Genomic DNA, 16,691 nt, shown 5'->3' with positions numbered 1-16,691 from the left:
ATTTTGTCGCAAACCGCGATATCAAGAAACAAGTGGTAGAGATCCTGTTCCATATAAGCGGATGTGGTATTTACCGTTAGCGGACAGGTTGAAGAGGTTATATCAATCTGAGCGAACGGCAGGGCTAATGAGATGGCATGCAGAGCATAGAAGAGGAGAAGAGATTACTCATCCTTCAGATGCAGAAGCATGGAGATATTTTCAATCTGTTTATCCGGATTTTGCGTATGAGCCATGCAACGTCTACCTCGGATTATCTATAGATGGTTTCAACCCATTTGGGAAGCATGAAAGACAGTATTCGTTATGGCCAGTAATTGTAACAACTTACCGCCATTTTGTGTATGCGTCGAGAGTTTCTAATCCTCTCTATTCTTGTTCCCGGTCCCTAACATCCTAAGAGATCGCTTGATGTGTTTCTTTAGCCATTAATTTATGAGTTACAAATGTTATGGAACCAAGGAGTTGAAGCGTATGATGTTTCATTGCAGCAGAACTTTCAGATGCGTGTTGTCCTTTTGTGGACCTTTAGCGATTTTCCAGCATATCGAATGTTATCTGGATGGACAACTCATGGAAGGTTATCGTGTCCTTATTGTCAAGATAACACCGATGCATTCCAACTTAAGCACGGACGAAAGACATGTTGGTTTGATTGTCATCGAAGATTTCTCCCGAATGATCATCCATATCATAGGGCCAACTCGTTATTTAAGAAGAAAAAGAAAGTCTTTTATGGTCCTCCTCCTGAGTTAGACGGCGATTATTGTTTGACTCAGTTACGAGACTTTGGTGCTGAGAGAACTCCCGATTGTGGTGGTAACGGACATGCTCCTGTTGATGGTGCTGGTGAACATCACAATTGGCATAAGAAGAGTATTTTTTGGGAGTTGTCATATTGGAAAGATCTTTTGTTAAGGCATAATCTTGATGTCATGCACATTGAGAAGAACTTCTTTGACAACATGATGAATACCATGCTAAATGTCCTAGGAAAGACAAAAGACAATTTAAAGTCTAGACTAGATTTGCCAGAGATTTGCTCTCGTCATGAGCTTCACGTAATGGCGAATGGCAAATGTCTAATCCCTGTGTACTGGTTAGATGCAACTTCAAAGCAACAGTTCTTCGAGTAGATTATCCATGATGTTAAATTCCCAGACGGATATGCATCTAATTTGCGTAATTGTGTAGATACTAGAGAAGGAAAGTTTATTGGAATGAAGAGTCATGATTGTCATGTTGTGATGCAGCGCCTTCTCCCATTTGCCTTTGCACATCTTTTACCAGAAAGCGTCCACGACGCAATTTCAGGTACATTTAAATATTTTAATTTAATAATTAATTTCTCATACTTTTGATTTATATATTTGTTAAATTTTATAACTAATATTATAAAATAATATATTAATTTTTAAAAAATTAATATTATATATTAAATTGCAGGTGTTGGTGCATTCTTCCGTGATCTATGCACGAGATCACTTACAGTGGATGGTATTCGTAATTTGGAAAAAAATATACCGATTATTCTTTACAATCTCGAGAATATATTTTCACCGTCTTTCTTTAATGTTATGGAACATCTAACAATCCACCACCCACGAGAAGCAGCACTAGGTGGCCCTGTTCAATATCGGTGGATGTATCCTTTTCAGCGTTACATGTTCCATTTAAAGAAAAAGGTAAAAAAATTGAGCAAAGTCGAAGGTTCTATTGTGGCGCAAAGCATCAATGAAGAAGCCTCAAATTTTGGCGAATATTACTTTTCGTCTGAAGTTTGTACGAAGAATAGACATCCTTCACGACATGATGATGGCGGTGAGAGATCAACGTATCCGGTATACGACCCAAACTTGTTTACAGAAATCGGACGAGTAAGCGGAAAAGGTAAAAAACAGAAGCTATCAGAGCAAGAGTATGCTCACTTGCACATGTACATTCTCACCAACTGCGATGACCTTATTAATTAGGACATAATATCCCACATCGGAAGTTGGAGAGAATCCTAAGTAATATATAAGGGATATGGGCCACTCCACTCATTGCCAATTGATTTTGAGTTGAAAGCCCATATTCTAATAGACCTAACATGTAACATGTAAGTGTTTTCTCTAATTAGTTTATCTTTTTCTATATACAGTTGTTCTTTAGATTAAAGCTTTTTCGATTGGATTTTTATTAGCTTCGGTGGATAGCTATCGGTTAAACATATATGTGTTAGATTTTGTTGAATTTAGTCATATATGTGTTAGATATGTGGAATTGTTGAATTAGTTTTCCAATTATTGTGAATCTATTGATTTTGTTGAATTTAGTTATATTTTCTTTAGTATAAACGCTATAAAAATTTCTTGTTTTGGTTTATTGTGAGGAGTTTTATTTATCCACTTTTCTTTTTTATAAATTTGATGACGTAATTCATAAATAACCAATTTCTTCTTCTTACAATTTTTTAGGAATTACGGTAACTGCCGTCGTCATAACCAATCAAGATCTACTCAAGGTCGTGAAGAACCATCCCGTTCTAATTCACGAACCCCTAGTCTTAGTCCGGAGTCGCCAACGTCAGAGACTCCCATGGAGATGAGCATTGAGGACTTCGTCTCTCAACCAGGAAGAGAACGACTCACAAAGCTCCATCCCGATAGAATCGATCATGCAACATGGTAAGTGTTTGAATTTTAGTTCACGTTTTCTATTTTTTTTTAATTATTAGTATAAATTTATAAAATTCTAACTTTTTTAGGTTTGAGAGTTCGGGAAACGGGATAAGCAAATCTGTTTTGAAGATGATGCAAGGACTTCTCAAGGATCCATATCCAACTTACTCGTCAATGCCGGGGAAGGAACAAGATTTGTGGTTCAAGCAATTTGCGGTAAGTAGTTTTTTTTTAAGATGATGCTTGTATTTTTGTTCTTTAATTAATGTACTACACAACATAATTTTTTCTTTTGTAGCAAGAGTTTAATTGGGATCGGAATTTGATGCTAGAGGTTCGCAAAGCGTTTGACAAAGATATATCTTCTCGTTATCATGGCACAATCAATGAGTGGAAGCAAAGGTGGGTCAAAGATAAGAAGCCTAGAGGGGTGAATGATAAAGCTTTTGAAGGGTTGCAACTACACTGGGTGAAACCGGAGACCCAAGCAAAATCCAAGACTAACTCCAAAAATCGCAAAAGCGATCGAGGGGGAAAGGAATAGCTACGCACAACTCGGGTGCAACGAGCCTTACACCCGAGGAGAACAAATTGTAAGTTTGAAATTTTTGAGATATTTCTATTCAATATATATTATTAATATTTTTTAATTTTGGTTTTAGGCCGAGAGAGATGGTGTGTATCCGGATCATCTCTCGGTGATGGAAGATACACACACCAACAAAAAAACCAAACAACTTCAAGATCCGGTTGCAAAGGAAGTTGTAGAGAATTCAAAGAAGAGGAAGCAAGAATATCTCCTTACCCAACTATCTATAGACGGTGTCGAGAATAATGACGTACCAATGGAGATTGTCAACAAAATCGTTTTTGAGGTACTTATGTTTTTTTTAATTTTTAATTAATCATATATATGAAAGGAGACTATCTCTCTCCATATGGTCGCCACATCAGCATTTTAGGCTTTTCTGGAGCTTACACATCAGCTTTTTTCCCTTCCAATCAAAACATTTCGTTAATATAAGTCAGCTTTTATTTTTAACACATCAACCTCTAATTATAAATGTGTAGGACTAAACAAAATAGCCCATAATAGATGGGCCATATGTGTTTAAAATATGACAATTGGTGTAACAGAAAAAAAAACTAATCAAAAGTTTAGACCATGTTAGCGTAACAGAAAAATCTGACAGAAGGGAAACTGGATGAATGATTTTTAGAGTAGGATAAAAAAAACCTTCATCTACGGTAACGTATATTAACTTAATAAGACTTTTCAAACCAGATAAAAGCAGTACAACCAGGGAAAACTTGACTAAACTCTAAATAACAGTCCGAAGAGTTTAAGGTACACAAGTTAGACTAGCCATGAACAGTTCACAATGCTGTAAATTTCTAAAATTCAATCCTACTGCATCTATCTAAAAAACATTTAAATAAACACACCTCATGAACATGAAGACGTGGAGGGTCTTTAGCCAACTCAATGACAAACTTTATCAACGATCTGAACCCTTTCTCTGTAGATATAAGATAAGGTTGATAACCATCTGCCTCCAAAACAACCTGAAAAACAAAGATAATTTTGACAACTCAAGTCTCAAAACTTTTTCCGTGCAGAAAATTAGGACAGAACCAGACACCCACCCTTCTAACACTGTTCAAATCCGGATCAGTGTAAAAAACCCACAAAACTCGCAAAACTTGTTTTTCTTTGTCCTGCAAAACCCACAAGTAAAAAAGAGTTCCAAATGGATGAATCGACTTCAGTCCCAAAGTGTTGTTGAAAAAATTTTAATCCTTGAGATGTGTAGACCATAAAGAGGACGACATGTTAGAAATATACCTCTTCTCTTTTGAAGGCTTTTGCATTAGGGCGACAAGAATGGTTCATACAGCTCTGTAGAGGGAAGAAAGCCGTTCCTAAACATAATAATGTCAAATCTTGGTTTCAAGTTACATAACTCCTCTGTTTTATGGTGACAATGTTCCTTTCATTTCTAACCTTGGCAACAGACCGAATACTCATCACCAAGAGCATCTAGAAACAGTCTCGTGATTTCCTTGGCTTCTTCCTAGGATAATGAGAATAAAAAACTGGTAAGAGTCGATAGATTTTGGTCAAAGAACAATAAGAATGGGCCGAAAGCGTTATTCTGTTCACACCTTTTCGGCATCAGGAAGATCATAAATATACAAGAAATAGTCCTCTACTGGTAATGCTACCACCAAATCTCCGCCAAAGATCAAACATATTGTGGGTAAATTCATTGTAAATGTAAGGATATAAACAGGAATTGACGACTCTTACAGGTTACTCAGCTCAAACATGCCGATGCTATTCCCTTAGATTTCGAGTGAGAAAACTTCTAGGGTCAAGGAATGACCCTCAGTGAGTAAAGTATGAAACAAAGAAACAATGGTACAACATATATCAAAATGATGATGGGGATACGAGCTTCAGATTCTTTGTCAAATATGGCTGTCTTCAGGAGCTCCAAATACCGGAGATAAAACAATATAATTCAGTTGGCAAAACAGTCAGGATTTGATATTGATGCAAATGGCGATTTGTAATCTCTACACAACATGGCAAGCAAATTCAACTTATATACTCAAACACATACCGTACATGCAAAATTCTTAATCTCCATCCTCAACGCTCCTTCATCAAAATGATGAACATCATCTGGCAATGCGATGCAGTCCCACCACCTACGGAAAGAGTTTTTAGATATATTAACGAAAAGCCTATTATGTATGATCATGAGTTACCGTATGTAGATTGGATCATATTCTATCACATTTACAAACAGAGGGAAAGAAAACCAAGTAATTCGTCTTCTTCTTCAACATTCAAGATATATCTAATGGCAACATCAATATATACCTTCTTTTGTATCCAATCGATACTGGTTTCCATGCCTCCAAGAGTAGCGACTTCTTTGGCTTAATCTGTTTCAGTGAATAAAAATTCAGAAATCGTAGCTCATATTCTACAGTCAAAACCTTATTTCTAGGAGGCTAGAAGAAATTATGATTCCTAATCAGATTAGAAAACTATCCAAGACGAAGATTCAGCTACGGTGAAGAAGAACTAAAGCAGAGAGGAGAAAAGAATAACCGTTCTGATTTTCTGAAGAATTAGGGTTTATTTTGTTTTAAGTATCAAAACCCTCAATTACAAAACAATTTAGGTGTTCCGAGATTAACCCGGTCGGGTTGGTTAACGTTAAACCAGTAAATCAAATTGAGGAAAGATACTAAATACGGTATTGGAATATAATCAGAAGAATCTGAGGACGGACGCATAAAGAAACCGACGCTTCTTTGTATCGACGATATCAATATGATCTGAGACTCAAATTCCGGTGAGAACGCGAGGGAGATGGATGATGTATAGTTGGAATTGTAGCGTTAGTTCGAGTTTGCCCAACAGGTGAAGTCAAGTGTGAGATTATCGGATCGAAATGTAGTCGCATTGGTTCAGAAGCTTCAGTAGCTTGGCGTTATAGACTTTGATATCCTTCATACTGTCACCGGAAAATAATTCATCACTCAGGTACTGATTCTATTTCCTTACCGGTGTCAATTTAAACTCCAGAAGAATCAACCGAGGGTTTCGCATAAAAATTTGGTATCATGTTGTGAGTAATGTGTTCATGGAGTGAAAATATGATAACTCTGCTTTTTGCATGACGAAATTCACTCGGAAAAAAATGAAATGGTTTGATCGAGTATTTGCTGAACATTGGGAAGGTTTGGGTGTAGTTTTTTTGAATGAAATTGATGAAAGAAAATACTCGTGAGATTAGTAATTTGAGTTATGAAGATTTTAGCTCAGGATTGCTTTCAGTTTCTGTAGTCATTAGAATGATGGAGACATATCAATAGGTTTATCTCCTTAATTGCTACACATTAGTCTTAGTTTTTTGATCTGGAAGTAAACACTCTGTTTCTGCTGCAGGTCCTGCTGAATTATGCTAAGTCAGCAAAGGAGGCTGAAGAAGATTCTAAACAGGTGATTCATTTCCCTGTATTAGAGTGCAATTTACATTATTCATGCCCCAAGTATTTAGAATGTTTGTAATCAGCTTTGGTTTTCAGCTCTTAGCTTGTTTTTCTGCTTCGGGATATCGCTTTCGACCAAATAATTCATAAGTGATAGGACTGGAAGGATGTTGTTATTGGAACGAAAACAAATGTAGTACCTTTCTGAGTTTTACGATAAAAATTCCTTTAAACAGTTTTGGTTATATTAATAAAAATACATTTAATATGAACAAAGTAACCTATACTTGAATTCTACGGAAGCAACAAGGATATATTTTGACTCAACATTTGATGTCATCCAAAAATTTACAAAAGAGTAAGGTTTAAATAAATTAGCTAAAAAGTAACACATTTACTTATCTACACAAATTTTAACAATTGTTTAATTATCCATATAGGATGGGAATAGAAGAAGGAGAAACATATGAACATGCAGAAACCATGTGGGAGACATGAAAAAAGAAGAAGTATCCATCGCTGAACTTTACGACTATATATCCAAAGCTAACGAACAGGTATTTAACACAATAGAGTATTTTAATTTATCATCACATATAAATACATGTACAACTAACTAAACTTGATAAATCTACAACACTTTTAAAAGACTCAGGATGCTGAATTTTTTTGCAACGCATATGTTGTTGGGGTGCTACAAAGAAACGGATGGACATACAGATCTTGCAAAGATTGTGGACGGAATTTAGAGAAAAGGACAACACTACTACGATGCAAAAGTTGTGTTACGCCTAATGAGGAAGGAATTCTTAGGTACGCTATAATTTGCTTATAGCTATTTTTAATAAATTGCAAACACAACGAATTAAAGATATAACAATTTAGAAATTTTTACATTTAAATACTATTATATACAACTATTTCATAGGTATCGAGTGGAGCTTGATGTTCATGATGGAGAACATGGTACGACATTTGTGATTTTAGACAAAGAAATGAGAAAACTTACAAACAAAACGGCAACCACAATTATGGACGAGAAGGTAAATAAAATCTTAGGAAAGTAATTATCATATAATATTGCAAATTTTACTCATTTTTAATAACAATTAAACCTAAAAACAAACATTTTTTGCAGGGCAACAAAGGTAACAACAATATCTTACCAACATGTTTAAGTGATCTTGCTGGCAAACATTTCCGTTTCCAAATAAGAGTATCTCCTCTCAACTATACCCCCAAGAATCAGAATTTCATGGTGTCAAACATAAGTGATAAAAACTTTGAGAGGTAAATATAATATAAAAAAAAAAAAATTTACATAAACATATATAACACAAAATATTCATTATAGGGCTGGAGCACATTTGAGGAACAAAATCCCATCAAGAAGCCGACAACAACTTCTACAATCAGTTAAAGTGGAGGGACAAAAAATGGAGACCAAGAGAAAATGGAGTTTAGAAAACAATTCTCTTATAAAATACCTCAATACAACTGTGGACATGATCTTTTCGAGCCAATAATTTTGTTTTACATTCAAGTTTAAAGTTTTGAGGATATTTGTTTTTCTTTTTACATTAAATAAGTTGTTCTAACTAAAACAAAACAAAACATTTTAATTAGAGTTGATAAACTCCATATAAAATTAAAAATTGTATAGTTATTATACTAAAATAATAATAAAAATAATATTAAACTATATCTTAAAAGCTAAATGAGAAATTTTATTTAAAAATGTATATATTAGTCTCAAACATGCAACGATATACAAAAATAAATTTTTAAAAAATACTAAATAAAAAAAGACAAATACATAATTTTTATAAAAAAACAGGAATCTAATAATATATACATATAAATTTAAATTAATTTTCAAAAAATATAAAAACAAAAGTTATAACAAAATCCCGCGCGTAGCGCGGACACTCACCTAGTATCTCATAATATATTAAAGAATATTTGATTGGTATGTTGAGATTTTGTTGCCATATAGATCTATGTTGCGTCTCTACTCTAGCATTTTATATAATTTGTTTTTGATACATACTGTTATATCTTTTTTTTCGTAGGAAACTCCAAAAAGAAAGGGTCGGATATTTGGGTTAGGAAAACTAGGTGTAGCTCGATATAAATCTCATTCCACATCGTCGTGTTCATGTGATCCCATGCTCGAGGCGTCTCTCAAAGAGAAAGAAGCACGGATTGAAGCTTTGGAGACTCAAATGGCCGAAGAGAAAGCCGAGAACAAGCGCCGAACCGATGAGATGGCAAAGGAGATAGCTGAAAACAAGAAAAGTTCTGAGGCGATGATGCGTTTCATGGGAGATATGCGAATGCGGTTTCCCAATTCTAGTTCTTAGTTCTTCATTTAAATTCTCGTTTGAATACTTTATTTTGGATATAATATTATTTCAATATGAATGGTTTTTCAATTTAGTTATTTTAATTTAAATCATTTTTAAATTTAATTGTTTTTAGTTTGAATTAATTTTAATTTCTTTTTGTTAAATCAATTATAAAACCAATTATTTTTGTTAAATCAATTATTTTAATAAACCGTCGGTATCCGTCGGGCATTTTCAACACCGTCGGTAATCCGTCGGTTACTTTCCCTCGGTTTTTCGTCGGGCGTTTTCCATCATCGTCGGTAATCCCTCAGTAATAACGGCACATAAATGCATCGGTAACTCGCCGGTTCGTCGTCGGTAACAACCATCAGCCATGTCTCAGTTAACCGTCAGTATTGATTCGTTTCAAGTTCGTCGGGAATATAGCCATCGGTAATCTGTCGAGCTCTCCGACAAAATACCGACGGAATATCTATTACCGACGCTCTAGAACCGACGACCATAATTTGTGGCACATGAAAAGCTATATGGTCTTTACCGACGGATTATGAACGGTTTGGTTCGTCAGTTACACGATGTTTTCTTGTAGTATAATGTGCATTATGAGTTAGCAAATGGTGGGATGAAGTTTATGTAAAAGGAGATGAGTAAATGTTCTAGGCCCATGAAATTTGTTCTTGACACTATGAATTCATAAGCAATCTCTTTTTATTCAGGGCTAATCGATAAAAAAAATCTCTTTATAGTTGGTGGTTGTGGGCAATATCATGAGAGGACGAGATCTTTGGGTGCACAATGCCTCTAACTGCAGTAGTCCTTGTAACACCTGCATACAAATTTCAATGTTACAAAAAGTGACTATTGTGAAATCGAGTTTAGAAATGAAATTAATACCTTTCAATATTTTTTTTCATAGCAACACTAATGCATATTGTAAATAATTTCAGATATAGCTAGGTTATACTTGCTTTGACAGAAATTTGAGATCCAACGGTTCAGGCGGCTACTTCAAATTTCATACACATGATGTGTGGGCTTGGGCTTTTATATTTTCTTAAATAGAACAGGTTTTGAGTGGGCATATTTATTTTACACATGGGCTTATTTGGGTGAATCAATGAGTTTCATGTGGGGTTTTCTTTTTAGATTTTAATCGCTTGAGTTACTTTTTAATCAATTCGTTTGTTTTTTTAAGTTGGGAAAACCATATAGCTTTAATTAAGTAATTGTGATAGTTGCAAATAATTTTAGGAGGATTATAACGACAAAACAAAAAGATTAGATATTTACATTGGATTATAGTCTATTTAATTTATAATTTATTTTAAAGTCTTTTTATATTACTAGTTGAACCAAATATTACACAAGACAATCACTATATGTTTTTTTTACAATCACTATATGTTATATAATACGTGATATATTTCTTAGATGTACTTTTTGTTTTTTGTGGCAGCATATATATATATATATATATATATATATATTTATTCATTAGCTGTATATATAATTTGCATATAAAAATCTGTTGAGATTTAAAACATTTCACTTTTTGAATAACACATAAATCTTTAGTGAATAGGCTTTTCTTTAGTTGAATAAAATTAAACTTTGAATCTATTAAAAATGATTCATTAACATAAAATTTAATAGTTTAATTTCTCGAAATCATCTTTAACAGAAGCCAATAGTTTTTTCTCAGAAAGTTTTGTTTCGTCATTATAAATTTCTAACGTAAACGCTATCTGAAATATTGTGACAATGAAGAGAGTATAAATGGTTAATATAGATGTAATATCAAAATATAGACCGTTGATTCCCCAAACAGATCCCAAAGTGGCTATCCATAAAATACAGCCAGGCCCAAGCCCATCAATGCCGTATTTCAATTGAGCCAGTGAGATTGTAGCGATGATGACACTTAACGTAAGGAAAAAAATATCCCATCTTTGCCATGTGTAAGAGTTACAAAACATAGATACACTCACCATTAATGACATGATGGCGAGAAAGATTTTCCGGCCTTTGAATGTAGTGTGTGGTGGAACTATAAGGGACCAGAATAATTCTTGATCTCTCTATCTGCACTGTCAAGTGAATTTTCAACGAGGTTTTCGATTGATCGCTCTTCTACAAACGCTTTGGAAAGATTGACTTGTGATGGCTTAATTCGGAATGGGGTTCGATAAGTTCGTTTCGATGATTTGCAATTCGCAAAATATTATTTTTCTGCATGATTCATGATAATTTATCCCTTTGACGAATCAGTCTATTTTCTTGAATATCTGCTTTCTTTGTCATTAATGACGCTCTCCGTTGATTCCTGTTCACACATTTTTCTAAATGTTTTGTAACATGTTATTACATGTACATCTGTTGTCTTGTTTTGTCGGATTTCATAATGAATTATATAAAATAAATGGCATGTTTCTTTACAACTAAATTTCAAATGTGACACCATTTTCCCTATTGATTTTAATAATGAAAGTAACATTCATATGTCTTGGTAGAAATTAAATATGTAAATACAGAAGATGGTGTTTGAGGTTTTAGAAAAAATTTCTCTATATATAAAAAGGATTTTCTGTTCTTATAAAGATCTCTAGCTCTACAATTCAGGGAACTTTGTTGACGAACAAGAAGATGGCGTTTCATAATGATCTCAGTGATCAGATAAGCCACTCCATGCAGCGGATGTGCAAAGCCACTGTCTTAGATGAGATCACTATGAAAATTTGCTTGATCAAGATCTCACGGGCTCTTCTTGATGCTGATGTTGCTACAGTGCTCGTAAATAATATGGAGAGAAATATCCAGAAATATATCAACACCTTCCTCCTGGATGCAAAGACGGAAAAATCATTCAGCGAGTGAGTGCACACTACAAGAAATTTGCCGGAAGACGTCACTTAATTAACGTCATTTCGTTAACCGACTTTAAAACTTTTAAATATAAGGGAATTGGCGTCGGTTTATTAACCGACTTAAACTCTTAATAGTGAATTAAATATAAATAAATGGCTCTTGAATAAATAAATGGCTCTTAAACTCTTAGGTTTGGATATTTTGTCAATGGTCTTATGTTGATTATCTTCTTAAAACTATTCTTATCTTATGTGACATGCCTTGAATTGGATCTTATGTGCTATAGGGTGGAGAAAGAGCAAGTTAGCATATGACAAGAGAATTGGGTTCGTATTCTTCATCCCATATCCTATGTTTCTCAAACTCCTCCTTTGTTTTGTTTCATCTTTGAGAGAATCAAGTAAAACTGAAACAAAAAGCTGAAGCTTGATTTTTTAAGTTCAAGTTACTGGTTCAGTCTTATGATGCTTCGTTTTGACTACAGCGAGCATTTCTAAACTCTACTCCATCATTTCTCCTGTGAAATGTTTGTCAGTGACTTTTCAGGTTCAAAGGTAGATAGTATGCAGGTGGTGCTACTACCTCTGGTTTGACATCGATTATGGCTTTCACTCTATGCAACATTTTATTTGATTTTCATCGTTCGTGATCCATGTGCTTGCTTCACTGTGTGACTTTAGAAGCTCCATTTCGTATCCCTATTTGACCGGGAATAGAGTTGTGTAATCCTCAGGCTGTAGGACTAGACAATGTTAGGCTAAATTAGGCTTTATAGTTAAGGGTTTTAAAATCCATTACTAAGTAGTTTTGTCTTAGTAATTGAAGATATGACCATTGTCATTCAAGTTCCTTTAGTGGAAATTTGGCCTTTTGTTGTTTCTTTGTAGGGAATCTCAACAAATTCAAGCTTGGAATTGTGATTATAAACGAGTTCAGTATATGATCTTGGAGAAGGCAACTGATAGTAGAAAGGGATCAGGTTAAAAATGATAAATATCTTTTGCATTACTGTATAACTTTTTATTCATTTTCTGATTTTCAGGTAAACAACCCATACAAAAGCTACGGTTGAATTTTCAGCGAGTCATGTGTCGAGTTGTAATAAAGATGTATTTCATTTGTAAGACAATTATATGTGTATATCAACATGTGTTTGGTTAATTGAATCTTTCTTGTTTATTAAATTTTTTTACTATATTTTACTAATAATGAGTAACAATAGACTTGCTCTAAAGAAAGAAAAAGAAAATTAAATGTAAATAAAGAGAAGAAAGAAGAAAAAGGTATTAACAGAAATAAAAAGAATAATTGCTCATAACGTCGTTTGTAAACCGTTGCTAAATGACACAAAACCGACGTTATTAATCTGACTTTAAACTTGATGTCGTTTATTGAAGTGACGTTGAAAATATTCACGTCGGCGAATGTTACGTCGTTTTTAAAACTGATGCTAATATGTTTACTTCGGTTTATAACCGACGTTAATCTTAAGTATAACCGACGTTAGCTGCCTTCTTTCTAGTAGTGGCAACTCTCAAAAATTGTGTTTTAATTTTTGATTATAATCTTTGTTAAATTTTTGCTTAAATTTGTTCAGGCTGCCTTCAATGAGCTATGCAAGATGTTAGATCCGGGAAAATCTGAACTTGCATGGTTTGGTTGCACATCGGGTTTACTTGGTTTGATGAATGTCTCAACCGTTTTGGTTATTACATTTACAACTTAGATTGGTTTTGGTTTAATGAATGTTTGTCCGGTTTGGTTTGGTTCAGTTCAGCTTGGTTTTCATGTCTACCCTTAATTAGTACAAATGTACTAGAGAAGTTTTCTTTTCTAGCTCGCTAAATAATTTTCTAAAATGCAGTAAATTCGTCAACTTTGAACGGTTACTTTATTTTTCAGCTACTTGGGGTTAAACCCTGCGAAGGTTGCCAGACAAGGAATTGAAAAGTTCAGGAAGGAGAATCGTGATCTCATAATTGTAGACACCAATAGTCGCCATAATCACTACAGTACTTCATTGTTTGAAGAAATGAGCCAAATTGCGAAAATAATGGTGTGTTTTCATGCTTGTTCTCTTAGATTTTTGTTAGGTGCTAACAAACATGATTTTTTCGTCTTAACAGAAACCAGATGTTGTATTGGTCATGGATAGTCGTATTGGCCAAGCTGCTTCTGCTCAAGCATTCAAGGAAAGTTTCCATGATGGATCTGTCATTCTCACTAATATAAGAGGCAACACAAAGGCCACTGGTGCTCTCAGCTTGTTAGTTTCCCACCATTACATTTTTTCTAATTTAATTTATAGCAAAAATCTTGTGATGTGTTCTCATATATTTAAATCCGAAAACTAGATGTTAATTGTTTTTTTTTTAATTAATTACGGATTTTGCCCTTTTTATAATGGCATTTATGGATTTTGCCCTTTTTTGAATAATTTATGGATTTTGCCCTTTTTTAGGCTCCAAAAATATGATTTAACATGCGTTTCATTCGTTATGTTTGGGTTTAGTCGGTTCCAGTTGTTCTTAGGGTTTAGTATTTGGTATAATGTACGTGTTTTTGCAAAAAAAATCATAAATACGTACATTTTTAAGTGTTAAAAAATGGCAAAATCCATAAATTATTCAAAAAATGGCAAAATCCATAAATGCCATTATAAAAAAGGGCAAAATCCGTAATAATCCCGTTTTTTTTTTCCCTCACGTTGCGGCGAAGTGTCCCATTTTCTTGACCGAAACAAGAGAGAATTGGACAAGATGTTTAAAGAATTTGATGTTAAACATTTTGTCACGAGTCTCTCATGTAAGAATTAAGAAACTTCCCCAGAAGCTTGAGGTGATGGGTTCGATGAATGATGATCTGCAGCGTCTGATGAGGAGACGCCTCATGGGTCTTTTTTTGGGTTTATTGTTTTGGTTTTCTCGTCGATCGGCATGACCGTTCCACCTAAATAATTATCTGACTAAGATCATCCCATAGTATTAGGCCTCTAATGGTTGTCTGTGTGTATGTCTAATGTATGTCTAAACAATTAATCTTGTATCTTTTTCTATGAAAAGAGGAAAAAAAAAAAACAGTTTTAAAAAAACAAAAAATAATAAAGAAGACTTGTTATTATCTCTTATGGCAAGAATCTCTCCAGATTTGGTTGCATAAATCAAATATTTAAAATTTTAAATATTCCTCTATATTTTTCTTCCCTTAAAATGTATTTTTACATATCTTTAGACTTTAGTGGTGATGAAGATTCTCTTTTCTTCTTTAATGGTCTAGTTGAGTTATTCTCTTTTCAATGACGATAACATAACCTGCTAAGTTATGATAAATACTTAGGCATGACTCTGGTTATGCTTAAACAAATATCATCTGCTAATTATTCAAATGCACAAACGAACATCCTCATTTATTGTTAATTAATAATAAAAAAAATTACAAACCAGATTATACTCTCTCACGAATGAAAGTTTAACGATATGTATATTAAAATTTACAAAATACATATATCGATCTGCGTTCTATACTTGTATCAAATTATTGAATTATGTGCCCTGTTATATGTGGTTATAGTTAGCTGGCAGTGTAAGTAGATTTGGACCATTTCGCAATTGGCTCTAACCTTTTTAAAATAGGGTTTTAGACTTTTAGGTTAAATCAAATTAGTCCCTCTCACATAATATAGGTACGCCAAAAGCTCTCTCATGCGTGTTTTAAATTTAATATCAAAAAGCTTTTGACCCGAATTTCTTTTCGCCAAAAAAAGACGATGACAACTACTAACCTTTTCTCGTGCTGCATGAATTAACTAATATCTTAGCCTTTTTTTTAACCTATTTTATTAGTTGAGTTATAAATTACTACAAGATAAGCATGCATGCACCAACGTCGTCTTCTTCTTTCCATCTTATCACAAAAACTCACGAAACAAAAGAGACGGAAACTCATCCGACAGTGGCAGTAATTGTTAAGGATTTTGGGAATAATTCATTTTTTATTTGAGAATTGTTTTTTTTTGGTAAGAAAATATAAATAACTAAAATAAGAGGCACAACAAAAGAAGGATGAGCTGGGAAGCACGTGTGAAGAAGAGAGAAGCACGTGCAACAAATACAGTGCAGGGTTGACCGGAGACCGTAGGGTCGCGAGAAGTGGGAGACGCACTGTCCCCTACACAGGCCTTCTACGACACCGATTTGCCTTTAATCAAAACAAAAACTCGAAATATTTCTTTAGATTTTAGATAAATCATTTGAAATGAGTGAATAACTCCAATAGCTAGAGCCTAGAGTCATGCTAAATAATAGTAGAATTTAATTGATTATATTTATAGTAAAGATACAAAAGAACTCGTATCATATATATACTATGATATGATCTGCGGTATACTGCGGGTTAAAATTTAAATAATTTTATAATTTTGACTATCTTGTTTATATTATATATGTTTTGTTTAACATTTAAAATTGTATAATTGTATTTTGATTGTTAATTTTAGATTTCATCGGTGGTATATTGTCTCGTAGTAATTTTAGATTTCACCCGTGGTATACTGTCCCGTATTAATTTTAGATTTCACCCCGTCTTGTCAAATTAAACATAATTTTATTATTTTTCTTTTACAACACTTTTATTTCTCAAACATATAATAAGAGTTAATTTAAAACTTTGCTTTCAAATGGTTTCATAGTAAATATATAGATTAAGATATAAAAAGTTTAATATTTGTCCAAATATAACCATTGATTAGGATTTCATATAGCTCCAAATTACATATTTGAATAATTAATATGAATATAACTTG

At 33.6% G+C, this 16,691-nt stretch overlaps 1 protein-coding gene and 2 long non-coding RNA genes across 3 annotated transcripts; all 3 read left to right on the top strand.

Moving 5' to 3' along the window:
* The first annotated feature begins 2,446 nt into the window (after window positions 1–2,446).
* LOC9330279 lies at window positions 2,447–9,089 on the top strand. The gene is made up of 5 exons (XM_002894172.2): window positions 2,447–2,669; window positions 2,750–2,879; window positions 2,962–3,256; window positions 3,326–3,538; window positions 8,747–9,089. The coding sequence occupies exons 4-5, from the start codon at window positions 3,365–3,367 to the stop codon at window positions 9,035–9,037; spliced, it is 465 nt and encodes a 154-aa protein (XP_002894218.1). The 5' UTR covers window positions 2,447–2,669; window positions 2,750–2,879; window positions 2,962–3,256; window positions 3,326–3,364; the 3' UTR covers window positions 9,038–9,089.
* Window positions 9,090–11,092: 2,003 nt separating this feature from the next.
* LOC9327597 lies at window positions 11,093–14,216 on the top strand. Its single transcript, XR_002329150.1, has 3 exons — window positions 11,093–11,895; window positions 13,488–13,946; window positions 14,017–14,216. It is a non-coding gene; the product is annotated as an uncharacterized LOC9327597 (long non-coding RNA).
* On the top strand, window positions 12,085–13,085 carry LOC110224651. Its single transcript, XR_002329145.1, has 2 exons — window positions 12,085–12,216; window positions 12,437–13,085. It is a non-coding gene; the product is annotated as an uncharacterized LOC110224651 (long non-coding RNA).
* Window positions 14,217–16,691: the final 2,475 nt, after the last annotated feature.

Source organism: Arabidopsis lyrata (genome assembly GCF_000004255.2).
Source record: "Arabidopsis lyrata subsp. lyrata unplaced genomic scaffold ARALYscaffold_1, whole genome shotgun sequence".
Classification (NCBI taxonomy): domain Eukaryota; kingdom Viridiplantae; phylum Streptophyta; class Magnoliopsida; order Brassicales; family Brassicaceae; genus Arabidopsis; species Arabidopsis lyrata.
The sequence above is the reverse complement of the archived record's forward strand: the minus strand, read 5'-3'. Positions and strand labels throughout refer to the sequence as shown.